Source organism: Electrona antarctica (assembly GCF_951216825.1).
Source record: "Electrona antarctica genome assembly, chromosome: 7".
Lineage (NCBI taxonomy): Eukaryota > Metazoa > Chordata > Actinopteri > Myctophiformes > Myctophidae > Electrona > Electrona antarctica.
The window spans coordinates 32,834,624-32,846,623 of record NC_136812.1 but is presented as its reverse complement, the minus strand read 5'-3'; the positions used below and the strand labels follow the sequence as shown (position 1 = coordinate 32,846,623).

Genomic DNA, 12,000 nt, shown 5'->3' with positions numbered 1-12,000 from the left:
TTATGTGGCAAATTATGCCCAAAAATTATATATACAGTTTTTGTAGCAATTTGTAGCAATTTAGACCTTATTGTCGAATGTTTATGCATGTCCTAATAATCATGTATACTTTACTTAAAACATTTTACAGGTATTTTATTTTTTAACATTTTAGAAAAAAATAGCCAATTTAACACAGACTCCGAGGTGCCAGAGGTGCCATCCGTACACTTTGGCTATGGTTATTGGTTCTTACTCTGGATCCATAGTCTGGATGATTTGCACGAGCTATCTCTGATTTATGTCTAGGGCTACTTCTTAGTGGATTGATGGCCTAGTTAGGTCGGAACGAGAAAACGTGAGACTAAGTTGAACCCGAGCATTTTTGTCTGCTGCACGTCCGTTCTTATATTTACCTCCACTCGGATGTTTACTTAACTGCAGTTTTACAACTGTTTACAGCAGAGATGAGAACATTCGGCTCAGGCAGCGTTTGGGAATACTTGGAAGACTTATAATCGACTTAATAAATACCGTTTATTAAAGCGTCCTAACTGATTTAGGACGCTTTAATATATTCGTCACGTTTCTTGGCATGGCTGCATTTTACTGTTCTATATGTAGACAAACGTCTTTCTCTGGCAAGGCACACATATTTGGAAAAAGCCATCAAAGCAGACTCAGAGTCGTCCTTCTTAAATTCTCAGAAAAGGTAGGTTGGCTAATTTAAGTAATGGAATTGGAATATAAGTCATAATAACCTTGTCTTCGCTGGGTGAACTGCCTTAATGAACAAGATAGGCTACCATTCACTGGTTCAACTTAAGATCGTAGAGAATCTAGCGAGAGTTTGAATCTTAGGCTAGTTAAACAACCTAAATTAGCAGCCATCTTTGATTAAACTAGCCCGTCTCCGGACCCCCCGGGTTGAGCTCCTTTGGACCCCTAGTCTCCGGACCCCCCGGGTTGAGCTCCTTTGGAGGGGGTCCAAAGGAGCTCAACCCGGGGGGTCCGGAGACGGGCTAGATTAAACTATGAGCTAGCCCGTCTCCGGACCCCCCGGGTTGAGCTCCTTTGGACCCATAAAGTCATCAAAATGTCAGAAACTTTAACGTAGGGTTCCGAAAGGAGCTAACTATGAGCATAACCACGTGCACTATTCAATTTGTAACCATTCACTGATTAAACTTAACTTTAACACAGAGAGAAACACAATTGACGATAAACTCATCGATATTGCACCTGTACGGGAAGCTTGGGTTATCGTCTTCTTCTCTGTCAAGTTTGTGTTTCATAGCAATCCACCTAGACATGTTCAGTTACTTTCTGCCAATACAGAGTTTATTTATCTATGTGTTTGAGTTTGGAAGCACTTGTAAATCACTCAATGTCCGCAGTGTTGTCCGAAATTGCATGTCCAGGAGGCAGCAGGATATTCATTTATTGAAATCTACTTAATCGAGTGCTTCCAAACTTGACTTGAGCACATTATATTATATTTATTGAGAAAGTTGCTCATAACATGTATACAAAAAAATCACACCCGTGTGAACTGAGTGGTGTAAGGTCTTATATAGCCTGATCAGCTGTGGTCTGACGTAATGTCTGATGTAATGAAATCACACCCGGGTGAACTGGGTGACCGTAGCAACCATGCTAATTTTTTGAGCACAGACAGACAGACAGACAGACACGTATACTAACAAAGCCAGTCGTAGGAGTGGTTTACACCACTCAAAAACTTGACAGACAGACAAACAGCTGTCAGACAGTACAGGTGCAATATTGGAAAGTGTTTTGTTGTTTAATACAGTCTATCAGATAGGACATTTCTGTTTCATGAATATGCAGTGTCAATGGGTATTGCAACTTAGATGCAGATGGCATTTATAGCATCTAAGTTCCTTGAGACATGACATAATGTCATAATAGGACCACACACACACAGGCATGGGAGAGACATTGAAGCCAGTCAGTTTAGTCACTAAACTTTAGTGTTAATCAGATGTGGGCTGCCTATAGCTGACTGTCTCAGTTATAGGCAGCCCATGTCTGATTAACACTGTGCATGTGGGCCCGGACGGTTAGCTCAACCACCTGGGCACCTAGGCTGCTGAGCCAGCCTGACGGCGTGCCGCAGGTTCGACTCCCGATCCCGACGGCCTTTGCCACATGTCTTCCTACCCATCTCTCCCCATTTCCTGTCAACCTATCAATAAAGGCAGAAAAGGCCAAAAGAAAATCTAAAAAAACAAAAACACAATCTTAACACTGTGCATGTGTCATGTGCATCTTGATTGAATGCAGTCACTGTTAAATGTCAAAATTGAAGCCCTAGCCTTAAAACTTTGGCAACATGGCACACCAAACTTCAACTCTTGACTCCCTGATCATTCAAACCCACCAATGGCACCATAAAAGAGGACCTGTCCACAATTTACAACCGACCTAGCCAGGTCTTCTAGCTTGCCACCAGAAAGTACCCCGTCCGTCCGTGTGTGTGCAACTTTCTATTTATATACCTTTAGTTCTCCTGATATTTATATTTTTTATTATGATTTGAATTGTATTGATTTTTTTGTATTTTACTTTTAGCATTTCCTGCATAACTGTACTTGCTATACTGTTTACTAACTGTTAATATTCAATCAATTTGAACCTTTCCAGGTGAAAGAAGCCCGGCGGACAATAAAAAAGCCCCATGTTGATAAATGTGACTACACTCAGCACCAGTGTACATTCTGGTGTTACTGCTGTGGAATGGAAGTTGAAAGGAACATCACTGATGGTAACATGACTGTGCTGTTCGGGGGGCTGTTGGAACACATGGCCACGTAATATATTCACTTTAATAGTTAAAGCATAAACACTTATAATAAGAGAATAACATGTTCGAATATATGGATCTGAGTGCTCTATTAGTTTGGTAAAATAATTCAAATGCAATCGTAATGTAATTTCAGAGCAGAACATAGGAAGAGCACACACAAGTTCTGGTGGGAGAATAAGGCTGACCCAAAGCTTAGAGACCGATTCGTCATCACACAGGAGGAAACTGAAAGGTAGGAGCCAGTGGGTACGAGTTACAAGGCTTAACTATATCCATGTTTTGATGGACTGGAGTAGGTGTGACCTAGACTGGATCACACTACTCTGTTCGGAACGAAAAGCAGGCCTTCTGCCATGTGGGAAAACGAGGCACGAGGTTAGTAAGGACACTCTAAAGTGAGCATTGTTTTATCTTTCAGGTTCAAAGCTGAAGTGGAAAAAGTATTGGAATCTTTTGTGGAGAAGGAGGATGAACACATCAAACAGGTGACACACAATCTCACTCTTTTGTTTTGATGTATTTACTTATTTAAAGATTGGTTTAATTTCTGGTCATAGAGGTTTAGAGTAGACCATTCCTTCAATGAGGATGGGATTTGAATTCCAACTTGGTATTCAGACAGCATTGTTGTTGAAAGTGGGTTAACGACAAAACATTTGGACCTACTAAGTTAACAAACATTTTTGTTTAGATTATTGCGTTTAGGACAGTAGAAAATTCAAGAAGAATCCCCATAAATACCCCAAACTATGAAAAGGCGACATATCTTGTCATGTCTCCTTTAACATTTAAGTTGTTTTCTGTAATAGTTGTGATGTGTTGTTTTTCCAGCAAGCGGACCATATCCGGGCCCAGGAGAAACATCGTCAGGAGGTCCTGCATTCCTCCCTTAAAGAGGTTTGTTTTGCCAGGATGCAATGGCAGTATCCGTCACTGTGGACTAGAACTAATTGCATTTATTTTCATGGTCAGTTATGTTGTAATAATACATCTGCATTATTTTCGTATATGGGAGGGAGGGTTGAAGAGGGAGATACTTGGAATATCTGGGATGAAGTTGGACAGTAATAACCGCTAAGCTAAAATGATGTGATGGGTACTAGTACAGTCTCAGTCTTTATCTGTGAAACACTGTTGGCTTTTCCTGAATCAACATCAGCCTGAGAAGGAGCTGGAGCTGCCCAATGGAAGCCACATCCTGGGTAACTCTGTAGAGGAGGCAACCAGGTGAGCAACATGACCCTCATCTACATTACATATTTACATTGCAGCACTTTTATTGTCACATTTCTCTGACATATTGTACTTGCAATGTCGCTTAAAGTCATTTGGAGAGATTTTAGGTCAAATCTTGGGGGTTAGGTATATTTAATTACAATAAAACATTTAACAAAAAAAGCATTGGTTTGGGGAGGAAAGAAACAAAAGCGTGTTTATGGCATACCTCATGAGTTTTGGATGTGAAACAGTTATAACTCATATGTGACTACTGACTACTCATTTGTTGAGACCTAGAAGCAGGTTTTTCTCATAAACTGTGTCGGTTAAAGTGTCTCTCAGAACGTCATTAATCTCCTCTTTAAACTGTGCATGTTGCTCACGAATAATTTTTCAAAGACATCGGACAGATATTTAGGTAGACCAGAGATCTCATTTTAAATTAAATAAAGAAATAATCAAATGTTGTTTTGCTTGATATTGTCTTGGGATAGCTCTCACTTGAAGCCCACAGGATCAGATGAACAGGCGGGACCTAGCAGGGTAGACTCCATGGTGGAAAGCCATTGGCCAGGACCGGGACAGGGCCTGACCTTCATTGGTTACCAGGTATCACTGTGTTAAAACTATAGACACAATAGATCACTAATTGTGTTGTCATTTTGTTGCCTAAATACACCATTTAAGCATAATCTGTCATTAAGGAAGAGTAAAGAGATTGCCTCCAACTACATAGAAAAATAATCCTTATTTTTGTTATTTTGACACAACCATGCATTTCTATATTTGTCGAGGGGCGTATGCCCAGCTTTCTGTTTCTGTGTGTACCACGGAATGTGATGATTTGATTGGCTGAGCACGGAATGTGATGATGTATGATGATGATAAGAGCAGTTAGATCACCCCTCACTTCACCCGAGTGTGAGTTTGGGATTATATTGGGTTAAAGTTGCATTGAAAAACGAGTGACCAGCTTCGGCTAGAGATCCATGCTTGATCAGTATGATGACGCACCATTCATAACATGGTTGGTGTAAGCAGAATCTTTTTGGTTTTAATTATCCTGGAAGTAATTTAACTATTTTAACCCTGGTGACCCAATTCTGGGCATGTTATAATAAAAGGTGAACATTAAATGGTAAATGTCACTTTACCCCTGAGCCACTGCCGCCCTACCACATTCGACGAAAACAGAATAAGCTCAGTCCCGGCATAGTAGTTCCGGAGTGGTTCCAACGGATTGTGTGGCCCTGGTCTTTCCCTAGTGGGTCTGATCGAGGGTAGCTACTGGGACGTAAGTCGGGACTTGATCACCCCGGCTGGGTCACCTGAGTGAGGGGTATGATGTTCGCGAGACCCGAAACCCCGATGACCTTGGGATACATCACTGAGGATACGTCCCAGTTGCATCCATGCGATGTATTTTCGTTCTGAGCTTGTACAGTAGATCGGCTATTTTTGGCAAAAAAAATTGATGTAGAGATGTAGACAGACCCCTGGAGTACCCCATTCAAAGTATTAAACATTTAGAGGTGTCAAAATATTGATCCACTCTTGTTAAGGACAGAACGATGGGATACAAAAGTCCCAGCACAAGCCAAATGCCATGTGATGCATTTGTCTGCACCACTGTGACATAATAAAACTACATAGATCTTCTAATATTTCTCTTCTTTTACAGGATTCCAGGAACAGTGGAAATGTTCACACAGGTAAAATTAACTTGAAACTATGAATTAATATAATATGCATCTTTATTTGCTGTAACTAACGGGGGAGGCTTGTTTGTAATTGTTTGATTATTCCTTGTTGGACTATAAATGATAAATGCACAGCTTTTACAGTACTTTATATAGTGCTTTTTCTACTCATTACAAACACTCAAATACACTTTACAATGTACTGAGAGTGTGAGTACATTCACTCACCACAATGGTGATGGCAACCTGCTCATCGGGAGTTGGGGGTTCAGTGTCTTGCTCCAGGACGCTTCAACACGCAGGCAGGTGGAGCCGGGGCTCAAACCAGTAACTTTACGATCGCCAGCCTTCTGCTCTGCCTGCTGAGACACTTAGTCCCCAGCTATATGAGATGTGTTTTCAGGGATTCACTTGTTGACTTTTATGTCATGATGTGTTTATTACCATCTTGTGTCTGCTTAGAAATTTTAGAAAAATATTATTTCTTATTACATAAATGAGTGTAGTCTTTGTGTTGTAGGGGCCATTCCTCCATGGTTACAGGAGGATCCTGGAGATGGGAACCCTGGGATGGCAGCACAGCAGGAGATCGGCCCATCACTGCAAGACTTCCTCAAACAGAGTAGGAAATGTTGCACCATTCGAGAGCTTAACCACTTTCAACCCACGCTGGGCAAGACCTACGCTGCAGAGTGTATAAACGGAAGTGCTGGATTTTGACGGAAATACTGCTCAAGGAATAAGTTTAAGTGTTGTGATTGGTCGAAAAATATTGTATCCGGGGGAACGGATGTTCCGGCCCGTCACTTCCGACTATACACTCTCTGCCTTCTCTTCGCAGATGAGTAAGGCTGGGAACGAGGCTACTAAATACAGCTGACAATATACCATACCTGCAATTCTTGCTAGATCCCAGAGGGTGTAGGAACGGAAGAATGGTAGATGGCCCTTGACCAATCAAATAGTTTTGGTGTGGTTTACTTAAATCATTTTAGCGAAGTTTAGGTGGTTTGAGGTGGTGTAATAATTAATTTGAAGGTTTTTTGTTTAATTACTACTTACTAGGTTGAGTTTAGGCATGGTTTGGTGGTGGTAAGGTACAGTTCTGGGGAGTTATTCTGTACCTACACTTTTCTTGCACTAAACCATACCTCGCTGCCATAAACATTAATACTACAAACCTACCTTCGGACAGATTATTTGCTGCAGACTGCACATGTAAACATACCAAGTGATTACGTTAATTTAATGACTGAACATCCTTTTATAAATGTAATTGAGGATTATTTCAGTTGTCCTATCCTATCTGTCCCTGGCCTTCACCCTGGTCATTTATTTATTATTATTATTATTTTTCCTTTTCAGAGGAACAGGAGAAGTTGAGGAAGCTGCCTCCTAACAGAGTGGGGGCCAACTTTGACCACAGCTCCAAGACAGACGCTAACTGGCTGCCCTCTTTTGGTAGAGTGTGGAACAGCGGCCGGCGCTGGCAGTCCAGGTGAGCTCACTCATGTATGACAAGCATTGGTGATTTCATTTTTGGGGGTATGTTAATGACGTCAAGCGCATGTCACTTATCACCTACACTACACACAGGAGTTAGCAGGTCACACAATGGGTTTATTTAGGTTTATTCACACTAGTGTGTGACACTCGGCAGCCTTTGTAAACCTTGCTGGTGTGAACGTAAGGTTGTTTTTGATCGATGCATGTGCATGTACGCATGCTCCTGAAAAATCTTAGGGAGGATGGCGTGGTACTGTGTGTAATGACCAATGCAACACTGATGACAAGTGTGTTGAAAGGTTACAAACCCAAGTACGGAATATCATTTGTCCAGACATTGATATGTGGAAACGGATTCCAGTAAATATTACTAAGAATTTTCATTTCAAGTAGCAGATTGAATTGTTTTTAAGGAAAATAACTGCTGGCTAACCTTACCAAGCTTGCATACACTGTGAACTTGTATGGGGAAAGATCATCACAGCACAATATATTTTATATTTCAAACGATACTAACGAGGTCAACTTAGAATTTTTGTAAGTTACAATGGATCAGAGCACAAAGTGGGACTAAACAGTTCAATTTAGTTGGAAACAAAATAATGTTTTGATTTTCACTTATTTTCAAGAGCTTAAGTATTGAGTCAGTTTAGGACAGTCCAAACGTGTATAAAATGTTATGCAGCCTTCTTCTGCGGGGGCTGGCATGATTGCGCTGCTAATATAACATTATCACTCGCCAAATCCTGCTGCCATTTTTGTTTTACTCTAAAACTCAAATGAATTAAGTCCTTAAAAATATATTACTTTGATGTATAGATTAACTTTTTACTTTTAAGTCATACATCTGTCTTGTATAAGGCATATAATTATATAATAATAATAATGTGTGTTTATTTTGTCATCAGGCATCAGTTCAGAGAAGAAGAGGGGCAGAAAAAACGGCAGAAGAGAGAGCATGGCTCTATAGAGGGACCGGAGATGCCCAAAGTAGCTGATTAGCTAGACAGAAATGAAATGAGTATGTTTACAGACTAGTGTTAATTTTGTTCATTTAAGACTAAGACTAAAAATATTTTGATATTTAGTTGACTAAGACTAGACTAAACAATTTCAGATGACTTTGCTGTCAACAAACAGCTAACGGCACTGCAGAGCCTTTATATATATGTATAATATGGATTGATATAATGTGTATGATATGTTTTATACATTATACTGTTTAAGATTTATTGTTTGGCTTTATGCCTTTATTTATTTTTTAATGTTTTTTTTGTGGCTTTCACCTTTTATTTTATGGAGGGACAGACAGTAGGCTGACAGGAAATGGGGAGAGAGATGGGGGGGGGGAAGACATGCAGTAAAGGCCGTCGGGATCGGGAGTCGAACCCGCGGCACACTGCCAGACTGGATTACCAGCCAAGGTGCCTGGACCACTGAGCCATGGCCCAGGCTGCTTTATGCCTTTATTAATAGGATAGTAGACTGACAGGGGGTGGGGGGAGAGATGGGGAGTGACAAGCAGCAAAGGTCGTCAGGATCTGGATTAGATTCAGACTGGCCTAGGGTGCCTGGACCATCACGCCCGGTGGCCCGGGCCAGTATTCATCATTTGTAATTGCAAGTCATACCTTTCAATTCCATGCTGAATTGGTAATGCGAATTAGAGCAAAAATAACATCACAATGAAGTATGTTGATAGATTGGCTCTGACCGACTGCCCAGTCAGAAACTTGGGCTACTCTGCACTCTTTGGATCTACCTAAATTAAATTACATAATCTTCACATTAAAAACAAGACATCGGAATGACATGTGTGATGTTGGGTCTTTTACATTCCTGAATCGATTATTTGACAACAGTTACAGTCAAGATTCATATTGTATACTTCCCCATACTTCTGAAAATAAAGTTACTGTTCATAATGTCAAAACCTTTCTTGTGTACTTGGAACCAATATTCTTGGATAGCAGAGCATAACCATACTGCATGTAAAAGTGTACCCTCTGCCTTCTCACACCTCCAGCAATTTGCTGTGTCTTTTATTCTGATCCTGTGTAACCTTGATTGAGTCCAGTAAAACCGATTTAGTTTTTTTAAAATTGGATGAGTCTGATTCTAATGTCCAGAGATTTTTCCTACTTTCCTTAATATTCGGACGGATGCTATCCCGTTCCTTATCTGTGATTGGAGTTTTAAGGTCAATTTCCCAGACCTGTTCAATGCAAACGTCCCCTTATGGGCTCGGTTAAAGACCATGGCATAGTAATGTGATGCTTCATTGGCCAGACCAAAAACCTTGATTATGTTACCAAGCAGATCAGAACCCTCCCAGCTCTAACTTTCCAGTGTTTAGGGGTTGACGGGCTGAGGGAATGGAGAAAAGGTCTGAGGCCGACATCTGGTGGCTGAGTTGAGAATTGCAAGTTAGATGAGCGACATAAAAGTAGCTGGAGAAGACTGAGCAGAGTTTGACATTGTACTGAGCTGTAATTTTGTGATGTCCACCTTTTTCCTACCCCAAACAACCTGCCCCAAACTGTCACGATCATAGTCAGTTGCTTCAAACCTGTTGTATGTTTTGAACTGGTTTAGGTACACTGACTGATTGCTGATATATAATCTATAATATTCCAAACACTGTACTGTATAGGCCCATGCACAGACATTGCTGTTTCATAAATGAACATTTCACCAATCTGAACAACAGTCATACTTCCTTTGGCTGTCCACATTAGTGTTTTTTGAATGGTTTATCACATAACCTACTGTTTTTTTTCCTCTTTGGCTTCATCGAGTAATATGTATTTTTGCTTCAGGGCTGTGTGAAGCAAGTCTTGTGACATGGCGTGTCGTGTACTGTTTTTTGTGCAATCTCTTGACGTGCTGAGGCTTAAAACCAAACTAGCACAGCAGTTTATTGGGAAGAGAACTGACTTTCTGGTTGGAAAGTGTGAGACCATCTATTGACATTGGCATTTTAGTTCAAAATTGTGCTTTTGAGAGGGATGTGATTCGTCAAATCTAGTGCGCAGTGCAAGCGTCATAACAATCGTTCACCCATCATAAGGCGCCTTGTGTTCATCGCAGTGTTTTGCCAAAGTATCAGCAGTGCCGTCGTGTTGGGTTTCCAGTGTGCAGGGGCTTTGTGTGACACAGGACATGAGCAAGTGTTCAGTGAGGGAGAAGCAGCTGCTCAAGATACGGCGAGACAGTGACACCAAGGCCGCAGAGCTTGTCAAGATGGAGAAGATGCTACAGGAGACCAGGAGCCTGCTAGACAAGAAGCCGGGGACAGAAAGCCAAGACTATCAGGAAAATATGGGTCTGTATCAGTATGTCTTGCATGTTGCCCCCTGCTTAAAAGCCTGAGTAAAGCTGTGAAGCTGTATTAACCCCATTGATTGGAATTGATCTTAATATAGAGTCTGGTTATGTTCAAACTGCCCAAATCATATTTTTGGCCTATACATATTGGACTTCACTCACTTCACTTGGACTAGATTAGCTTTATCAAGTCTGAACAGCAAAAAAACACATATAAACAGATTTTTGCAAATCAGATTTCATTGAATCACATTCCTAGGTGGTTTGAAATCTGATTTCTAAAGATGTGTCTCAGTCTACTCTGGACACTTTAGTTATTTATATTTAGTTTGTTGTACGGTGCTGTTACTGTACTTGCTTGAAATGGCCTCTTTACAAGCTCACAAAGTGCATTATTATGAGCTTGTACTATTGTAGATGTGCTATTTTTGGCAATGTCTGAATACACAAATCACATCTGATCACTTGCAAATAACTGTGGACAGACAGTGCCATAAAGGGTGTTGGTGGTGTCCATGGTGTTTCATTGTTATGTACAAGCTTATATCATTTTTAAACATTTCATTAGTTTAATTTTAAAGGCATTGTAGGTTTGTTTTTTATTAGTTTTGTATTGTAATAAGGGGTGTTTGTCATGGGTGATCTACAAACTCAGAACGTGATGCATTGTGAAGTTTTAGATCTGCTATTTTTGAAAAACTAAGGACATTTAGCCTACTTAGTTAGTTATCATTTTTTTTGTAAAGCCTTGTTTAAAATGTATTTCAGTTAACTTTATTTTTTTTCTTCTCCCAATTCTAGTTGTAGTTATTTTGTTAGTTTAACCATAATATCCTTGGTTATGTGCTGGGTGCTGCAGTGGAGGACCTGGAGGAGAGGGTGCGCTCCAGCAGACGCCAGCGGAGAAGCTCTCTACACCACACACAGATGTTGGAGAGCCAGATGAAAACGGTGAGGGATGACCTGGAGGGCACGCTGGACCACCTGCAGGAGCTACGGGATAAGTTGCGCCTCACACAGCAGAAAGCGGAGGAGCGCACAGTCGCCATGGAGAAGCTGCAGGCCACAGGGCTTCCTCGTTGACCCTTGCTGTTGATTTTTAAAGCTAAGTTTCAATGTTTTAGCTCCTATCACTGAACCATGGAAGAGGGTAAACGGTAGTACAGAGACTTCTTAAGCTTCATTTATACTTTGTTGTATGACAGTGACACATTGAGAATCAGTTGTACAACAAAGTATAAATGAAGCATCGTGCTGGCCTGGACGGCTCTGTGCTCCTTCTGCTTAACATGTGACTATATGCTCAAAGCTTTGCATCAAGAAACTCCCCAGAAATTACCCTGCTTCTGACAATGGATACTGTGTCATATTTCATTCCCTAGTAGCTGATAAACCACAAAGTTTGAATGTTTTCCTTTTAAAACTGGTTTGTAATTGGCA

General features: G+C 40.8%; 2 protein-coding genes across 2 annotated transcripts; both read left to right on the top strand.

The window, feature by feature from the left end:
* The first annotated feature begins 406 nt into the window (after positions 1-406).
* Positions 407-8,580, top strand: cenatac (centrosomal AT-AC splicing factor). The gene is made up of 11 exons (XM_079505148.1): positions 407-691; positions 2,647-2,813; positions 2,943-3,041; positions 3,228-3,294; positions 3,641-3,706; positions 3,969-4,036; positions 4,522-4,636; positions 5,709-5,739; positions 6,248-6,349; positions 7,093-7,225; positions 8,142-8,580. Exons 1-11 carry the CDS (start codon positions 575-577, stop codon positions 8,233-8,235), a joined length of 1,059 nt encoding a protein of 352 aa, XP_079361274.1. The 5' UTR covers positions 407-574; the 3' UTR covers positions 8,236-8,580.
* Positions 8,581-10,395: 1,815 nt separating this feature from the next.
* On the top strand, positions 10,396-11,886 carry LOC306926206 (uncharacterized protein; the record flags this gene model as incomplete). The annotated part of the gene is made up of 2 exons (XM_079505470.1): positions 10,396-10,558; positions 11,420-11,886. The coding sequence occupies 2 exons, from the start codon at positions 10,396-10,398 to the stop codon at positions 11,641-11,643; spliced, it is 387 nt and encodes a 128-aa protein (XP_079361596.1). The 3' UTR covers positions 11,644-11,886.
* Positions 11,887-12,000: the final 114 nt, after the last annotated feature.

Bases quoted from the DNA above. Each gene is read 5' to 3' on its own strand.
- cenatac (XM_079505148.1), top strand. From the start codon at position 575: ATGGCTGCATTTTACTGTTCTATATGTAGACAAACGTCTTTCTCTGGC. The intron at 3,042-3,227 runs GTAGGAGCCAGT...TTTATCTTTCAG, and splicing joins ACACAGGAGGAAACTGAAAG to GTTCAAAGCTGAAGTGGAAA. The intron at 3,707-3,968 runs GTTTGTTTTGCC...AATCAACATCAG, and splicing joins TGCATTCCTCCCTTAAAGAG to CCTGAGAAGGAGCTGGAGCT.